The 14,310-nt window shown below is 36.7% G+C and overlaps 1 protein-coding gene across 1 annotated transcript; it reads right to left on the bottom strand.

Annotated features, from left to right (window-relative positions):
• Positions 1–40: 40 nt before the first annotated feature.
• On the bottom strand, positions 41–5,262 carry Cyfip (Cytoplasmic FMR1 interacting protein). The gene is made up of 14 exons (XM_962689.4): positions 5,104–5,262; positions 4,788–5,050; positions 4,555–4,734; positions 3,993–4,505; positions 2,967–3,577; positions 2,625–2,923; positions 2,502–2,584; positions 2,139–2,455; positions 1,524–2,092; positions 1,285–1,476; positions 940–1,238; positions 654–892; positions 461–608; positions 41–413 (listed from the first exon to the last, which is right to left on the bottom strand). Exons 2-14 carry the CDS (start codon positions 4,998–5,000, stop codon positions 216–218), a joined length of 3,861 nt encoding a protein of 1,286 aa, XP_967782.1. The 5' UTR covers positions 5,001–5,050; positions 5,104–5,262; the 3' UTR covers positions 41–215.
• Positions 5,263–14,310: the final 9,048 nt, after the last annotated feature.

Genomic DNA, 14,310 nt, shown 5'->3' with positions numbered 1-14,310 from the left:
CCTGAATTTGAAACAACGCGCGAAATAAAACACACTCAAGCAGGCATCGAAAATTTTATTATGAAAAATTAAAGCAATACCAATAAGGCCGATAATAAATGAGGGTGGGCGATACATTTGTAATGAGATTTACACATGTAGTAGGACTATAATAAATATAAAAGATTATAAAATGTTGAAAGCTGATTCCAACAAATGTATAAAATAAACGTGCTTCAACACTGGCGTAGATGTTCGGGTGCGTGGTAGTGCTGTTGCGGATTCATTGGGTAGACCGGTGGCGGGAAACAACGTACATGTTCAACCGACAACTCGTCGTTCTCACTCGACTTCAAAAACTTGTTCAAAATCGCAAAGATCTGCGAATTGAGCACTTGGAAGCGCCTGATCCTGTCCACCATTCTCTTCAAGCTCTGGGAAAGACAATTATAGACCGAAAACAACCGTACAACCAACATACAATGCCTTTCACAATTTCATCCTTCATGTCAACTCTTTGTACTCTCAGAATGTGGTAACAGAAATCGAGGGCCTCAAACCGCCTTTGCTGGTCCAGAAGCACGATCATTGTACACCCCGCCCAATGCAAACCTTCGCCAAACATTTCCCTGAAACACGGAATAAATAAAACGAAACATAAAGTCGGTACCCACTCGACAGTATATTCGTTCTCGCTAACTGGAATACAATAGACGAATTGTAAAGCCGACCACAAGCGATGGAACTCGGTGCATTCGTCAACGTTCATGACACCGTTAGCAGGCGGCGGTCCGACCCAAACCGAATCGTCCAGGAAGGTCCTTAATCGGTTCAAAACAACTTCAAAAATCGAGAGACCGCAGCACAGCCGCTCACGGGTCAATAAATCGCCCTCCTTCGATATCAAAGATTGCTACAAATTGGCGAAATAACAAACAGTTGTTTGCACATTTATCCAACCTTTGCAGTTCCTAACTTCTCTATATTTGGTACAATCTGCAAGGCGGCATATTTGGCTTCAAGCCGTTTCTGCTTCGTTTCGGGCTTCTCCCCTTCCTTGCAAAACGGCCGTGGGAGGATATTCTGAAACGGTGCCGCTTGCAACAAATCACAGACTTCCTCCTGTGACAAGGCCTGTTCCATCAGTAAACAAAACAGGATAATGTTCCCAAATTCTCGGAAATTGTGGAACAACTCGGTCCTGGCATCGGGGTATTGGACAATGTCGTTCAATTGGGCGTGGTAGTAACTTAACACACCTAAAATTCGTCTTATTAATTCCGCCCAAATCAAGCAAATCATTACCCGGTGAGCCGTAATCGTAACGTGGCAATTTGCACTGCTTTGGCATGACCTCCATTAGAGTTTTGGTGAATTGGAGGAGGTTCCCTTGGATCAGACTTTTGACAATTTTGAGGAGCTCCTCCATCACAACTGCAATGCCTTGATAACCCAAGAGTTTGCACATTGTGTGGAAATGCTGAGGCCCGACGAACCCTAAACCGTACTAGTTAAACAAAATTAGGACCATAAGCTAGATTTACCGGAATATTGGCCATACTGAGTCGTGTAGGCAAGGTTCAGTTGCTTGCTCCCCCACATGTAATGATGCGACATTTGCGGCGGCTTATCTCTGTGGACAGCCCCCGCGAAAGCAATCTGCCCCCGATACTTAGTAAATCTGTTCGTCGCGGCATTGTAGACGTAATTAGGCAAGAAATCGTAGTTCAGCTCCCAAAACACATGCAAGGTGATGCGGCCATAGGGCGCCAAAACGTTGTGATTAGCCTCACGATACATTGAATCGAAATCGTCAAGTGCGAGCCACTTGCTCAGCAATTTATGACACAACCGATTCACTTGTAGGAGGCCTTCCAGTTCCATAACCCCGGTTATGTCACCGCCTTCGAACTTACTTATTGCCAAATCGAGACTTTTCTGCATGTCGGTGTTGATCCTCTGAGTGATCAACTTATTCAAATCGATCGACCGCCCTAATAACTGGACGTGCCGCTGTTTTAGCAAGGTTTCGTAACGATTTGCTCGCGGGTAGGGGAGCAGGTAAGCCCCCAAGGCGGCACACTCCACTCTGAAGCGCTTATCAAGAAAGATACTGAAAGGATTGATTGTGAAAGCGTTCCCATGATTTTTATCAATACCTTGCCGCCAGTTGTTTATAGTACGCGAAAATTTGCTCGCTCAGTTTATAAACAAACTGATCAAAACATAAATTAACTTCAGCCTCGACCTCATCGTATAAAAATTGCTTTCGGAATATTGTCAGTGCGTAAAGCGCGCTATCATTGTATAAATCAAGCGGGTACAAGACGTACTCCATCATCGAGGGTTCCTTAGTTTTCAAAATATGATCAGTCAAAATCCAAGGCATGGACATGTCGATTGGGAATTGTATGCGTTTTTCCATCGTGATCAAATCGTTACATTCTTCGTTATGAGCGTGACGCACGGTGCATTTCTATGAAAAGTTTGGCAAATTTTTGGCAAAATTACGCGTTACTCACGTTTATTCTCCGTCCCATGGTCATCTCGAGGTAGAACTCTCTGTACCACAGCTGCGACAGGTCGCAACATTGCTGCAACGATTCTGGGAGGAAATGAATTAATATCAATGTTTTTGTACGTACCACTGAAACTGAGAAGATAATTCCAGTAGAAGGAGGTTTTGTGGAACTGGTCAATTTGCATTAAATATTGACCGTCTATGTCCTTCCTCAGGGTTCTTTTGCCGCCTGATTTATCGGCAATTAGCGACTCCAGCATTGTCCTGACCATGTAAAGTTGGGTGGAGGAAGGACCCACGTTTCTCCTTGGCACTTTAACATTAAACCCGTTATCGTCCTTTTTGCCCCTCAAAGCCGGGTCTTGAGTCGGCTCGACACCTCTCTGCCAATCAGCGCAAGTTTCTCGCACCGACATAATGATACTAAAAAAACGTGTTACGTGATGTGGACACAAAAACGCGCTACCTTCTGATAAGATCCTTTTTATTTTTAATTGCTTTCCTCAGCGGTTCCCTCAAAATAATCTGTACGAAATCTTGCAATTCGGCGTAAATATTCCGCCGAATTGCGTCAGTGAACACCGTTTCCATTCTGGCCATCAGCACTTGTAATCCCTTAATCATCGCAATGACTTCAATTAGCGCGAATTTTTCCTCGTCGCTGTAATTATACCGTGTCGCCCTTTCGTATTCCTCGGCCTCTTGTGGGCACTCTTTATTCTGATGGTGGTCAGTTGGGTGTAAAAGCTTCCATGAATACAGTTCCGTTACAACACTTGTCCATTCAGACAGTAATTGTAATCCGCGGAGCGCAAGTTCGGCCGTTTCTTTATTTTCAGCGTCAGTACCGCTTTCTTTGTATGTTGTCGTGACTTCGTTACTGTATCGCGCTAATTCGCTTATGTACTTAACATGATCGTCACGAATTTGGGGCAAATGTACCATTAAATCGGCTTGGGGAGAGGGAGTATTGCTACTTGATAAAGGCCATTTGCTTGGGTCGAAATGCTTGCTCCGCTTTATGTAGTTGAAAGGGGCGATCTGCATGTCCCCGAACAAAGGGACAACCTCCAAGTTCTACGAAAAAACGGGCTTTCTCGTATTTTGGTCAAATGTTGTAGATTTATAAACCAGTCGTGATTTTATTTAAGCATTAAATATAAAATTTGCCACCGATCTGGCAAGAATGTTAAGTCAAGAGCTTACTCATTATACAGTTTCTCTGATTAATTATTGAAAATCATTTTTGACGTAAGTACACAAAATTTAAACTTTATAATCTGAATATACAAAGCGATTTTTGAGAGTAAATTCTAATTTTGTTTGTAGTTTGTATTAAATACACAAAATTGTATCGTCACGCAGATTACGTAACTATGCAAAATTTCAATTCATTCGGATAACAAAAACTAAAGGACTAATTGAACTAATTTAAGCTTGAACAGAGTTATTCAATCAAATGCGAGTTGCTTTTATATTTTTTGCCACTCACTTTGAAAATCCGGTCAATGCGGTCCAGCCTCAATTTCTTCTTCTGGTCTAGCTTATTAATATTGCACAACTCGCTGTCCATCAGGAAAAGCCCGAAGCCCATAACTTTAACAAGCATGTGTTTTTCGCTGGGTGTGAGGTACATTTTCGTTTCAAACATGTGCACGCAAATGTTGACAACATCAGCTAGCAATTCCTCATAGCCACTGATTCGTTCCAGATTCTCCTTAACAGCATCCCTAATTTTATTTTGTGTGGCTAAGAACATCGATAAATTTTGTGATTCTTGAAGTGTTTGTGAATCAGACATGACTTTCAAAAATTGTGCTGCTCTTCTGTATGTGGAATAGTCGTTTTTGACACTTGATTTCATGTTTTTTAACTCGTCTAAGACGGCAAACATGTTTATGAACTTTCCCAAAGTGAGGAGATAGGCTTCTGAGACAAAGTCTTTCCTTTTTTCGGTGTGACATAATCGTTTTACTTCTTCGAAAAACCGCTCGATTGCTTTTTTCTGAAATGATTAAGGGAGTCCTAACCGGGTTGAGTTAAAAGGGGCTTACTTGAAAATACATAAAGTTCAAGAGTTTGTTCACTTCGGGGGCGAGCACTTCGACAGTTTTCTCGTAAATTTCGACCCGATTTGGTTGTTCGTTAGATTTGGGCTGAGGAATGGCTCTAGAGCAGCACCTCCACGTGTAGAGCATGACAGCATGCTCCTGCCCTTCCTCTAATAACTCGTTCTGTAAATGACCTGACTGACACAGGGGACACAAATGGCTCATTTAATAATTACGAGACTTGCGTGTACTGTTGCCTCTTCAATGTATTTGGCAATTCCTGTCACAAACCCGTTCCGATCTTCGAAATTTGTATCAAAATTCGCCTGATAGACAACTGAGCAAGGTTGGGCCTCAATGCACGGTTGTTCATCAGGCAAAGGAAGTTCGTCTAGTACATCAACGTTGGATAATGCGTCACTCAGCGAAACTCGATCAGTTCCTGCCATTTCAAGCACTCCACTTGCTGTTTTTCCAGAGAGAAAATAATTTAATCAATCTGGAAAAAACCAAATTTGAGACTGCAGTCAATGGAACCACACAAAAACACACTCTTAGAAACATGGCCCAGAACGTGGCTATTTGTTATCAACAACAAACTTAACTAATTTTGTGCTATTTTAGAAATATTTAACATTTTTAGGTGCGGCATTAGACAAGTAAACAAATGACAAATATAAAACTAGAGTGTCAAGAACCCCATGCAATAAAAGTTACTAGGATTGTGGCCATATTTCCGGCCGAGTTAGTTGGAACGCCAACCAAGAGGTGGTGCGCTCAGTTAAACGTTCAAATATATATTAAAGAAAAAAATCGTTACACCGAATTGATTTCCTCGCCGTGTAATTATTTTTGATAAGTGTTTTTTTCTATATTTGGTTCAGAAATTACTCAAGAACACTTTCAGTTATTTTAGTCCACGTTAGTAGAACGCAAAAAACTTTCCTTTCAATTATTTTAGAACAAAAAGTGCATGAAATTGTTAATAGAATTGTTGCAAGAGCACAGTAATATTGTTTATTCTCATTTCGATATAATTGTATGGAAGTGTTATCACATCATATCAGTTAAAAAATCGAACGAATAAAAAAGTTGATTTGCAATATCGCCAGTTAATTTAATGAATTTTCGGGCCGCAATCGGGTCCTTTAGTTTGGTATTTTAGTGCCAAAGGAGCTCTCAGTGAGGAAAATAAAAAAGTTAGTGTGCAGTCGAGTTTTAAGCGACAGCTTGTTATGTTTATAATTCCGAAATTCTTAGCGTTTCTTGTCCTTTCATCATTCGAATTCATCTGAATTCGTTAGTGCTTTAAAAAATCGTTGAAAATCTATCTCGGTGAAACATTCATGACATTTGACGGTTTCGGCGTGAGCGGCCGCTCTTTATGCGCCTTCATAATAAAATCAATCATTTTTTAGTCGCAAATTAATTAAAAAAGTGACATTCCTAAACAGCTTGTTATGTGGTTACAAGTAATAAAGCCTGTTAATTGATTAGGTTTTAAATGAAAATTCTCTTTGAAAAGATACCGGCAAATAAAACAAAATCATTAATAATGAAACGTAAATATTGTATGCAATTTGCTGATAACAATGTTATTATCTTTAAGATTTTTTTCATCGGGGAATAAAGTGAGCGTATGCCATTTGTTCAGTTTATTAATTATCTCTATTTATTTTACAATTTATTATAATAAATTTGCATGCACTTGTTCATTAGTTTGCGATAAATTAATTAAACAGCGGGTTCAAGAATGCTATTTTATACAAAAAATTAACACTTCTACTTACATTTTGTCTGCCAAACGACTAATTAGCCGACTTTCTTAACAATTCATAAAGTCCTTTATAGATTTCTAATTTTGTTTCCGTTGCTGAAAACTGAATAGAAACTTTCTTGCACCGCGTTTGTTTTTATTTGAAATCTAATTTGCGCGAGGCGACCTGATATCGCAAATAATATTAGTTTTGCTTAAATTTGTCTTTCTATAAGTCGTAAAATATCGTTTCTTTTTTGCAAATTCTGACATTTAGTTGAGAAAGTTAATTTTCCGCGTAAATAGTAATCGCGAATTTACATGAACGCTTAGATTATTTCATTGTTGAAATATGACTTGTAATTTAAATAAGCGTGAAATAATTCTTGGAATAATATTTCCGAAAAACAAATATTTACATTATAATAAAAATATGTTTCGCATTTTAACATCCGAATTTGCCCGGTTCAGGGGTAACATTTACATAACTACTAATGTGTGGCCATATTTCGGATCCGCTAACTATTAATTCAGAATTGATTGCCATTGGATGTTGTATTTCAATGCACGCAAAAACGAAGATGGAAATAAACAAAGCACGTCGTAAGAGCGACAGATGCGCGAACTTATATTGACATTTCAGAACGGGTTCATTCAAAATATTTAATATAATTTAGTAACTTGATATGGCAGTCTAGTGTCAAACGGTCAATTGAAAGTAAAAAGGGACCCCAAACAAAACGCCGTCGCTTTTCATCCGGAATTAAACCGAACTTAGTTCTCGGGGTTTAAGAAATCACATCCTATTTGTCACATCTCAATAAAAGCACAACAAATTTCAGGAAACGGCTCTAAAGCACTTGTTTTTATTATTACTTTATTATTAAAATGTTAATGTTTGTCGGGGAAGAAATCAAGTCGTTCCGTGTGAAAGCAAAGCCGGAGTATATGAGGCAAAAGCGGTAGACGCGAAAACAAGTGTCAAATTATAACACGCTTGATTCCATTCTGCTCGCCTGGAATGACGGACTGTCACTGACGCATTGCTGGTATTAAGTTCCTATCAGCCAGAAAAACGCTTCAACGCACCTTAACACGTCCACACTTGACCACCGCCGGTCTATTCCAAAACACGCGTGCGACAGAACAGAGCTTTTAATACCGCAATCAAATTGGAGGTTTTGCCATTTATTTGCAGGGCTAAAATCACATCAAGTACACGCAAATATACCAAAAACGAAGTTAATTGAATATCGATTTAGAATTAGGACCTGTGCAAACCCATTTCTGGATATAACGGCCGCTTTTTACAGAATGTGCCCTCCATAAAGACGTTAGATATCACTTCATGGACGTACCGGATCTAAATTGTTCTACGAGCACTTCACAAAAACATTTGCCGGTTTTTGTCCCGAAAACTGGAATTAGGAAACTTGGACTGAAATTTAAAAAATGTTTTCGTCTTTGTATGTATTCACTGTTTAGATTTAGCGACGAGGTGCTGCACGAATGAAACATGCAATTAAATCACTTAAACTCAAGCGGTGAATTATGCCACACACTTTGAAAGAACTTCATTTTTTGAGTGGCATTTAATATACCGTAAATCAGGATTACTTTGTTTCGGGATGATGAGTTTTAACCACTGCCAATTTTCTCTTGTCAAAAACCCACTGGTAGTTTTTTAGCAATATAATTCTTTAGAGGTAACGGTGAAAAAATATTTTAAAATCTGTGCGTTTGCTTGAACCGATATTTTTTCACAATACTTCCATTTTAAGATATCAAAAACAATAATGTTAAAGTGAAAACAAGAAACAAGTTTCAAAATCTACAAATTTTTAGCACTAGTCGTCTTGGGTAAAATATTTCACATTTGTTCAAAAAAAGATTATATTGTCATTTATAATAACATCAAAAATCATTTAAAGTCAAAGCCAGTAAACTTATTTAAAAAAGAAATAAAGCTAAACTTCAGTAATTATTCTTTTGCTGTTGTTTTCATTTTGTATTTTTATTGTATTATTATTATGTTTTACATTTTTTCAATAGTATTCAGGGCACATATCTACTTTTTTTATTATTACTTAAAAATTATTATGAGAAATTCGTCGTTTTCAACCAAACATTGTCGAGTCACTGATTTTTTGCTGTGAAATTGTGGAAATGTTTAACTAATAATTTAGTTAAGACTTGAAATTGATATACTTTGGGGCGAATTGTGAATGCCCCAGGAGTCCTTGTCTGCTGTTTGTTTATTTACGCAGCATAGGCGCCGAGAATTTGTACTTGTGGTACTTTTAGAGAGATCATAAACAAACCGAAATAACTGAGATGTGGTTAGATTAAATGTGCCCCTTTGTTGCGCTGTTAAATCGAGCGATTGTATTATTCGGTTTTGCTAATTAAAATATTGTGTGCAAAACGATGTTAATTTAAGTAGTTCATGCGTTCCGTATTTCACGTTGTAAATTATCTGCTAATTTGCAGTGAAGTTGATGAATTGAATGATTATTATCCGCTTTTCTCGCTGTGGCCGAGTGGCGGCGTTGATTGGTTGAGAAATTTGTCGAAAATATTCGATTAAAAAATTCATTCGATAAGATCAAATCAAGTCAAAGCGGCATAATTATTTTCGTGTGGACGTGCGATTTTTTTACATGTTTTTAGCGAATATAAAATTTCTCGAAGGCTGAAATCTCATGGTGTGAAATTTGTCAGAGTTTGTCCTGCTGCAAAATGGACCATAAAAAACATTGATGAAACAAGATACGTTCTGCTTATAGTTCGTGTCAACGTATAAATATTCAAAATTGCCATTTTTACAACACTTTTTACATGATGGTTTATCGGCATGATTAAAATTCTTGCAAAAGGCAAGTGTTCTATTAAACTGGGTAATTGTGGAATTGTTGTGTGGGTCGTAAAAGATGGATTTAAGCGGGTTTTTGTGTTCATACGACGTATTTTATCGGTCAACATAAAGTCAGTTTAAGGTTTTTTTTAGATTTTTCGAGGTCTAGCTGGCGCGCATTATAGAACTTCTTATTTGGGGCTACCGAAAGTTTAGTGCCGATGTTATCATATTACATCTTGATTGAAGCAAAACATAAACAAAACGATAGTGACACCATGCAAGCGTTTGGTGTTAAAGTCGGTTAACTTTCGAAACAAGTTCACCGGTATCACTGGTAGCCGTACAACTTGTCAGATTTTTCAAATAACATTCCGTACAAAATATGCTGTTGAAAAAACAAAATGTCCACGATAAATTCTCGCTTAATTACCCCTATTGTTAATGTAAATTAGAGGGAGGTCCTAACCCCTTTTCTAATACAGGTGGTGAAATGAACTGATATATGAACATCCTCAAAGTAAAACCGCAAAATTTTACACAAAGGCGGCCATTATTCGTAATTTCCTGAAAGTTCGAACAATGCGATGGACCTCTCTCTAAAGACAAAACTTTCAAACGTTATTTGGGATAAATGCAATAAATCAAACTTTACTCGCAAATAAACACCAACAATGAGTGAGAAATTCGCACTTGGAGTACGCGAAAATGTGCAACTTTAACTACGCCCTTTTGTACAACAGAAATGTGCGCAAAATTGCGCGTCATTTTACCACTTAACACCGGAAGCAACTTTTCAACACAAAAACTTATGTAATTGTCTGATAACAGAACTTTCTACGAATATTTGTCCGGAAACATTTTATCAATAGAGTACCAGCATCACGAATTAAATACTCTGCCGCACGTCACATTACTTATTTTATTCATTGTTACTTCAACAAAATAATTAAAATCAATTTATTGATGACCGGGGTCTTGTGTATAATTGGAGCTGGAAAAATTCAGTCTTAGATGACGCTATACGTGCCTAGACGCCAGCAAATATCCAACTCATGATTCATTACTTGTTAATTTGTCAATAATTAATTGATTATTTATTGACTGTAACTACCTTTACGATCGGTAATTTCGATAATTAAGTTTTCTAATCTGCTCCCGAGCCAGAAATTCTTCCAATTTCCCTATTTATTGTTCAGTGGTAAATGTGCAATTACTGAACATCAATCTACTCACTAGTCACTCTGTTTTACTTGCACTTAAAAGATTGTTTGTTACTTAAGTTTTATCTGCATAATTTATGGTTACATTTTATTGTGGTGTTTAGCAGGCGTTTATTTCCTGAAGTTTGTTTAGAAAACGAAGTGGAGCTCGTCCCCACTTGCTGTATCCTTACTACTGTAAATGGTCCAAAAAAATAAATATTTCACCAAACCCCGTAAACCTCTATCAAAAATATATAAACAAACTTGTTTCAATTATCCTTGAGCCAACTGTTTATGCATTAAACCGTTTAATTTTTGTCGTGTTTACATTTGAGCCCAGTATGGCATTTTCTTCCGAAGTACACGGGATGAGTCATTGCTGTTAGTCTCTCCGATTACCCTTTTCCGCTTAAGTAATTAACGCTAGCTAATTAACTGTCATTTTACAAATATCTTCAATTTCACCGGGAAATTTTGCAGAATCAAGCCGGAAAAATGTGGCTGAAAAAGAAATGCAAATTAAATCGATAGACATGAAAGAGATGTAACCGATCGCTGGAAACGGAATTAAATTGGAGCTACTTTGATTTTGTTAGTGAAAATTGACAGGGCAGTTTTTGTTTTGATAGAATTTCGTGCAGATTTAAATGGCTGTGTTAACAATGTTCGGCGCTTTATTGAGGCAGAACAAAAAAGACCGTAAAGAGTAATTTAGCAGATCCACATTTTTCAATAGTCATAGATATCTATTTCAGCCTCTGTCAGTATTGATCGGCGAGCGTGAATGACTAATCGGATATAAATTTAAAGAAAACGTAATGACTGATTTTATTGGCGCTCACATAAGATTAAAATCACGAAAAACACGAAATTGCAACTTTTAATATCTTCTTTGGCTTCGCAGACGGTCATATCCATCCATCTCGTTCGTCTTTATGGAACCACTATCTACATTCGGCCGCTTATCAGATGAACGAAACAAATTTATTTTTTAACGGGGTGTATTGTAAACGCTTTAAAACGTAATTTTGAAATTCACTTAGCATGGGGGTGCTTCAGATAATAATCACAATTATTCAAAGCTTTTGTTCATTACCGTCTCTGCTCCTGAAGCGGGCCTATCAGCGTTTGAAATTAAGGACAATTTGTACAAAGCATGACGATTTTTCAAAAATTTTATACATACCGAAACGAGTTCTACGTGCTTCGGTTAAACTAAATTTGCGCCTCATTAGCTCGTTGTTTATGGCTTTAAATTGATTTCAAGACACATAGTAGATCTTGATAATAGTTATTTATGTAGTTTATTAGGAGGCGAACAATTTCATTAAAAAAACGCTTTACCAAAAATTACATTCCACTTACATCAGACTAATACCAGGGATTTTTTGAACACTTTTTGGAGCATTGCGATTGTTGTTCAGATAACGGATGGGCGACGCTATTTTTAAACTACGATTTGTTTATATAATAGGAATGTTCGTGTAACTATCGCCATTCTAAAACAAGAAATTGTTAACGACAAGACTAGAACATATTTCTCCATAAAATATAATTGCCTACTTCTTACCAAGGTTCTGGTATTTCTGGTCACTAAACATTTGCTTGGAGTTTTTTCTTCGTCCTATCTAATTATCAAAGCTGCAAATGGTGCTGAGAAAAAAAACGTTTATTAAATGTAAAAGAAACTAAAGTTTTATGGATATATTAATTAAATAATTTTACTATCTGGTTTATAATTAATAATTAAAATGTAACACGTTTCAAAATCTATTAGTTACAGAACCCGACGCTTGTTATGTTCGTGGATTCATTGTGTTACATGTTCTCTTACCGCGAGGTATTTTTATTGGCAATTAATTTTTTTTTCATAATTCTGTTGTAACTAAAAGAACAAAAATCTCCGTCATTTTAGATTGATGTTCTGATAAATGTAGATCAAGGATCTACACAGAGTTGGGATTGTTTATTAGCTGAAAACATTTAATGTTCAGATATTCACGTATTTATAAAAATGTTTGAGATTTTTGCATCCGTAATGAGTCGGAAGGGGCAAAAGAATGGAATGGCTTAAAAGTCGGTAATTGGGAGTGAATGTTATTCAAAGTGTTATTTATTTATTTAATTCATGGAATTAGTTGTTTATGAATGGGTGGGTGTCGGAATGGAGGAGGCGATCTTGTTGGTGGTTGATAGCAGGGCCGGATTGCCCACCGGACGCACCCAGGGGCACCCAAATATTTTGCAACTCCATTGTGCTCTTTGAAATAACAATTATAATCATTGCTGCGTGGAAGCCTTTGTGATTTTTATAACTACATACTCGAAAAAAAGTTTACCGAAACGATTTTTTCAAATATTTATTTATGCTTAACAATATTTTCACAATAAAGTAAAGAAATTGTTATTAGAAATAATGTTTTGTAAAACAGCGAATTGTATGGAGTTGTATGGAGAAAATCACTTCACTAAAAATTTATTTTTGTGATCAAAGTAGGGCTTATGCTTTTATGTTTGTTCTAACTTATCTAATCTCTCATATACAAAATCAATAAAATTACTAATCATAAATTTTGTTGCACGGGTTCTAGTTTTTTGTCGAATTTTTTTACTTCTTACGTCATACTTCACTTCTTTCTATTTTTTATAGAAAAAATGTCAGACCTGATTCGGGATTGAACTCTGATTTCCCTCCTTAAAAGTGGCGCTTTAAGTTTGTGACCGTCATATTTTAACACAGATTTTTTAAACCAACATAACAAACTAATCATTGCTTTAATTCGCCTAAAACGTAAATATTTTGCACAAATAAGTTTAAAAGTCGGCAAATTAGGTTGAAGGAAACATTTTTTTGCACTTTTCTCAGTTTGATACCTACTCTAATTTTGCACCACATTCCATAAAAGAAGATAATGTTTTGGAAGTGGAAAGTTCGAATGAAAAAACCTCAAATTTAAAATGAAATTGTTTTTACCCATTTTATTACTTTTTGCACGTTTTTGACTCCAAAAATGGAGAGTTTTGACGAATTTTTCCCAAAAAATTTAACAAATTTGTGTATTTTATATCAAATCAAAAATAATATAAAATATCCAAATTATTGTCAAAAATGCGCCGTTTTTCAAACATTCATGTACAAAAACTACTAAATTGACCTCACTATTGCATTATTTTTTGACTTTTTTAAGATTTCAGTGCATTTTCAGCCAGAGACTCAATCATTTCGCAAAATTTGAAATTAAAATCAAGTTTGTTCTCTTATTAAAGCGTTCTAACGTTACAAATTTTAAAGGACGACCAAAAATGACCCCCTGTCAACAAAAATGAACAGCTAATTCAATGGACGAATCTTTATTAGTTTCTTTTATCATTTACCAAAATATAAAAATTTCTGTTTATGTATACAGTATACAGATGTGAGCAATTCGTAGATAACTTCTGCGGTACATATTTTGATGCAAAAATATTAATTTTATGATTATTCGTGGATTCTGTAATCTTAAAATCTATATTATTACTATTTCTCTCTATTTGAACACATGTTCAGAGTGTTATAATAGTTTTGTGGTTCCTCTGCAAGTCTACATGATCGCGAAAAAAGTTTAAAAAATGGTTGGGTTTGAAGTGAGTTGCCAGAAGTGCAGCTGGGAGTTGTGAGGGTGAGATAAAGTGTTAAAACGAAAATATGAATAAAAAACGTGTCCTGTCTGTGGGGGGTTGAGCCGAGGGCAGGGTTTGGGTATCGCGGATCGCGGTGAATGGCAGCAGATGGCCGGTCCGATGGTTTCACGTCTCAGGACGCGCTTGGGGGCTAATTAATGGTGGTCAGTTATTATCGAGATATTTGGCGTTTGGCATATATGCCGTCCCCATAAACAAGCTCGCATTCTGATCGAACCGGCGATTGCAGCGAGCAGCAGCCGTTGCAGGATAGCCGTGCTGTA

Source organism: Tribolium castaneum, chromosome 10 (assembly GCF_031307605.1).
Source record: "Tribolium castaneum strain GA2 chromosome 10, icTriCast1.1, whole genome shotgun sequence".
NCBI classification, from domain to species: domain Eukaryota; kingdom Metazoa; phylum Arthropoda; class Insecta; order Coleoptera; family Tenebrionidae; genus Tribolium; species Tribolium castaneum.
This window is presented reverse-complemented; position numbering and strand designations above follow the sequence as displayed.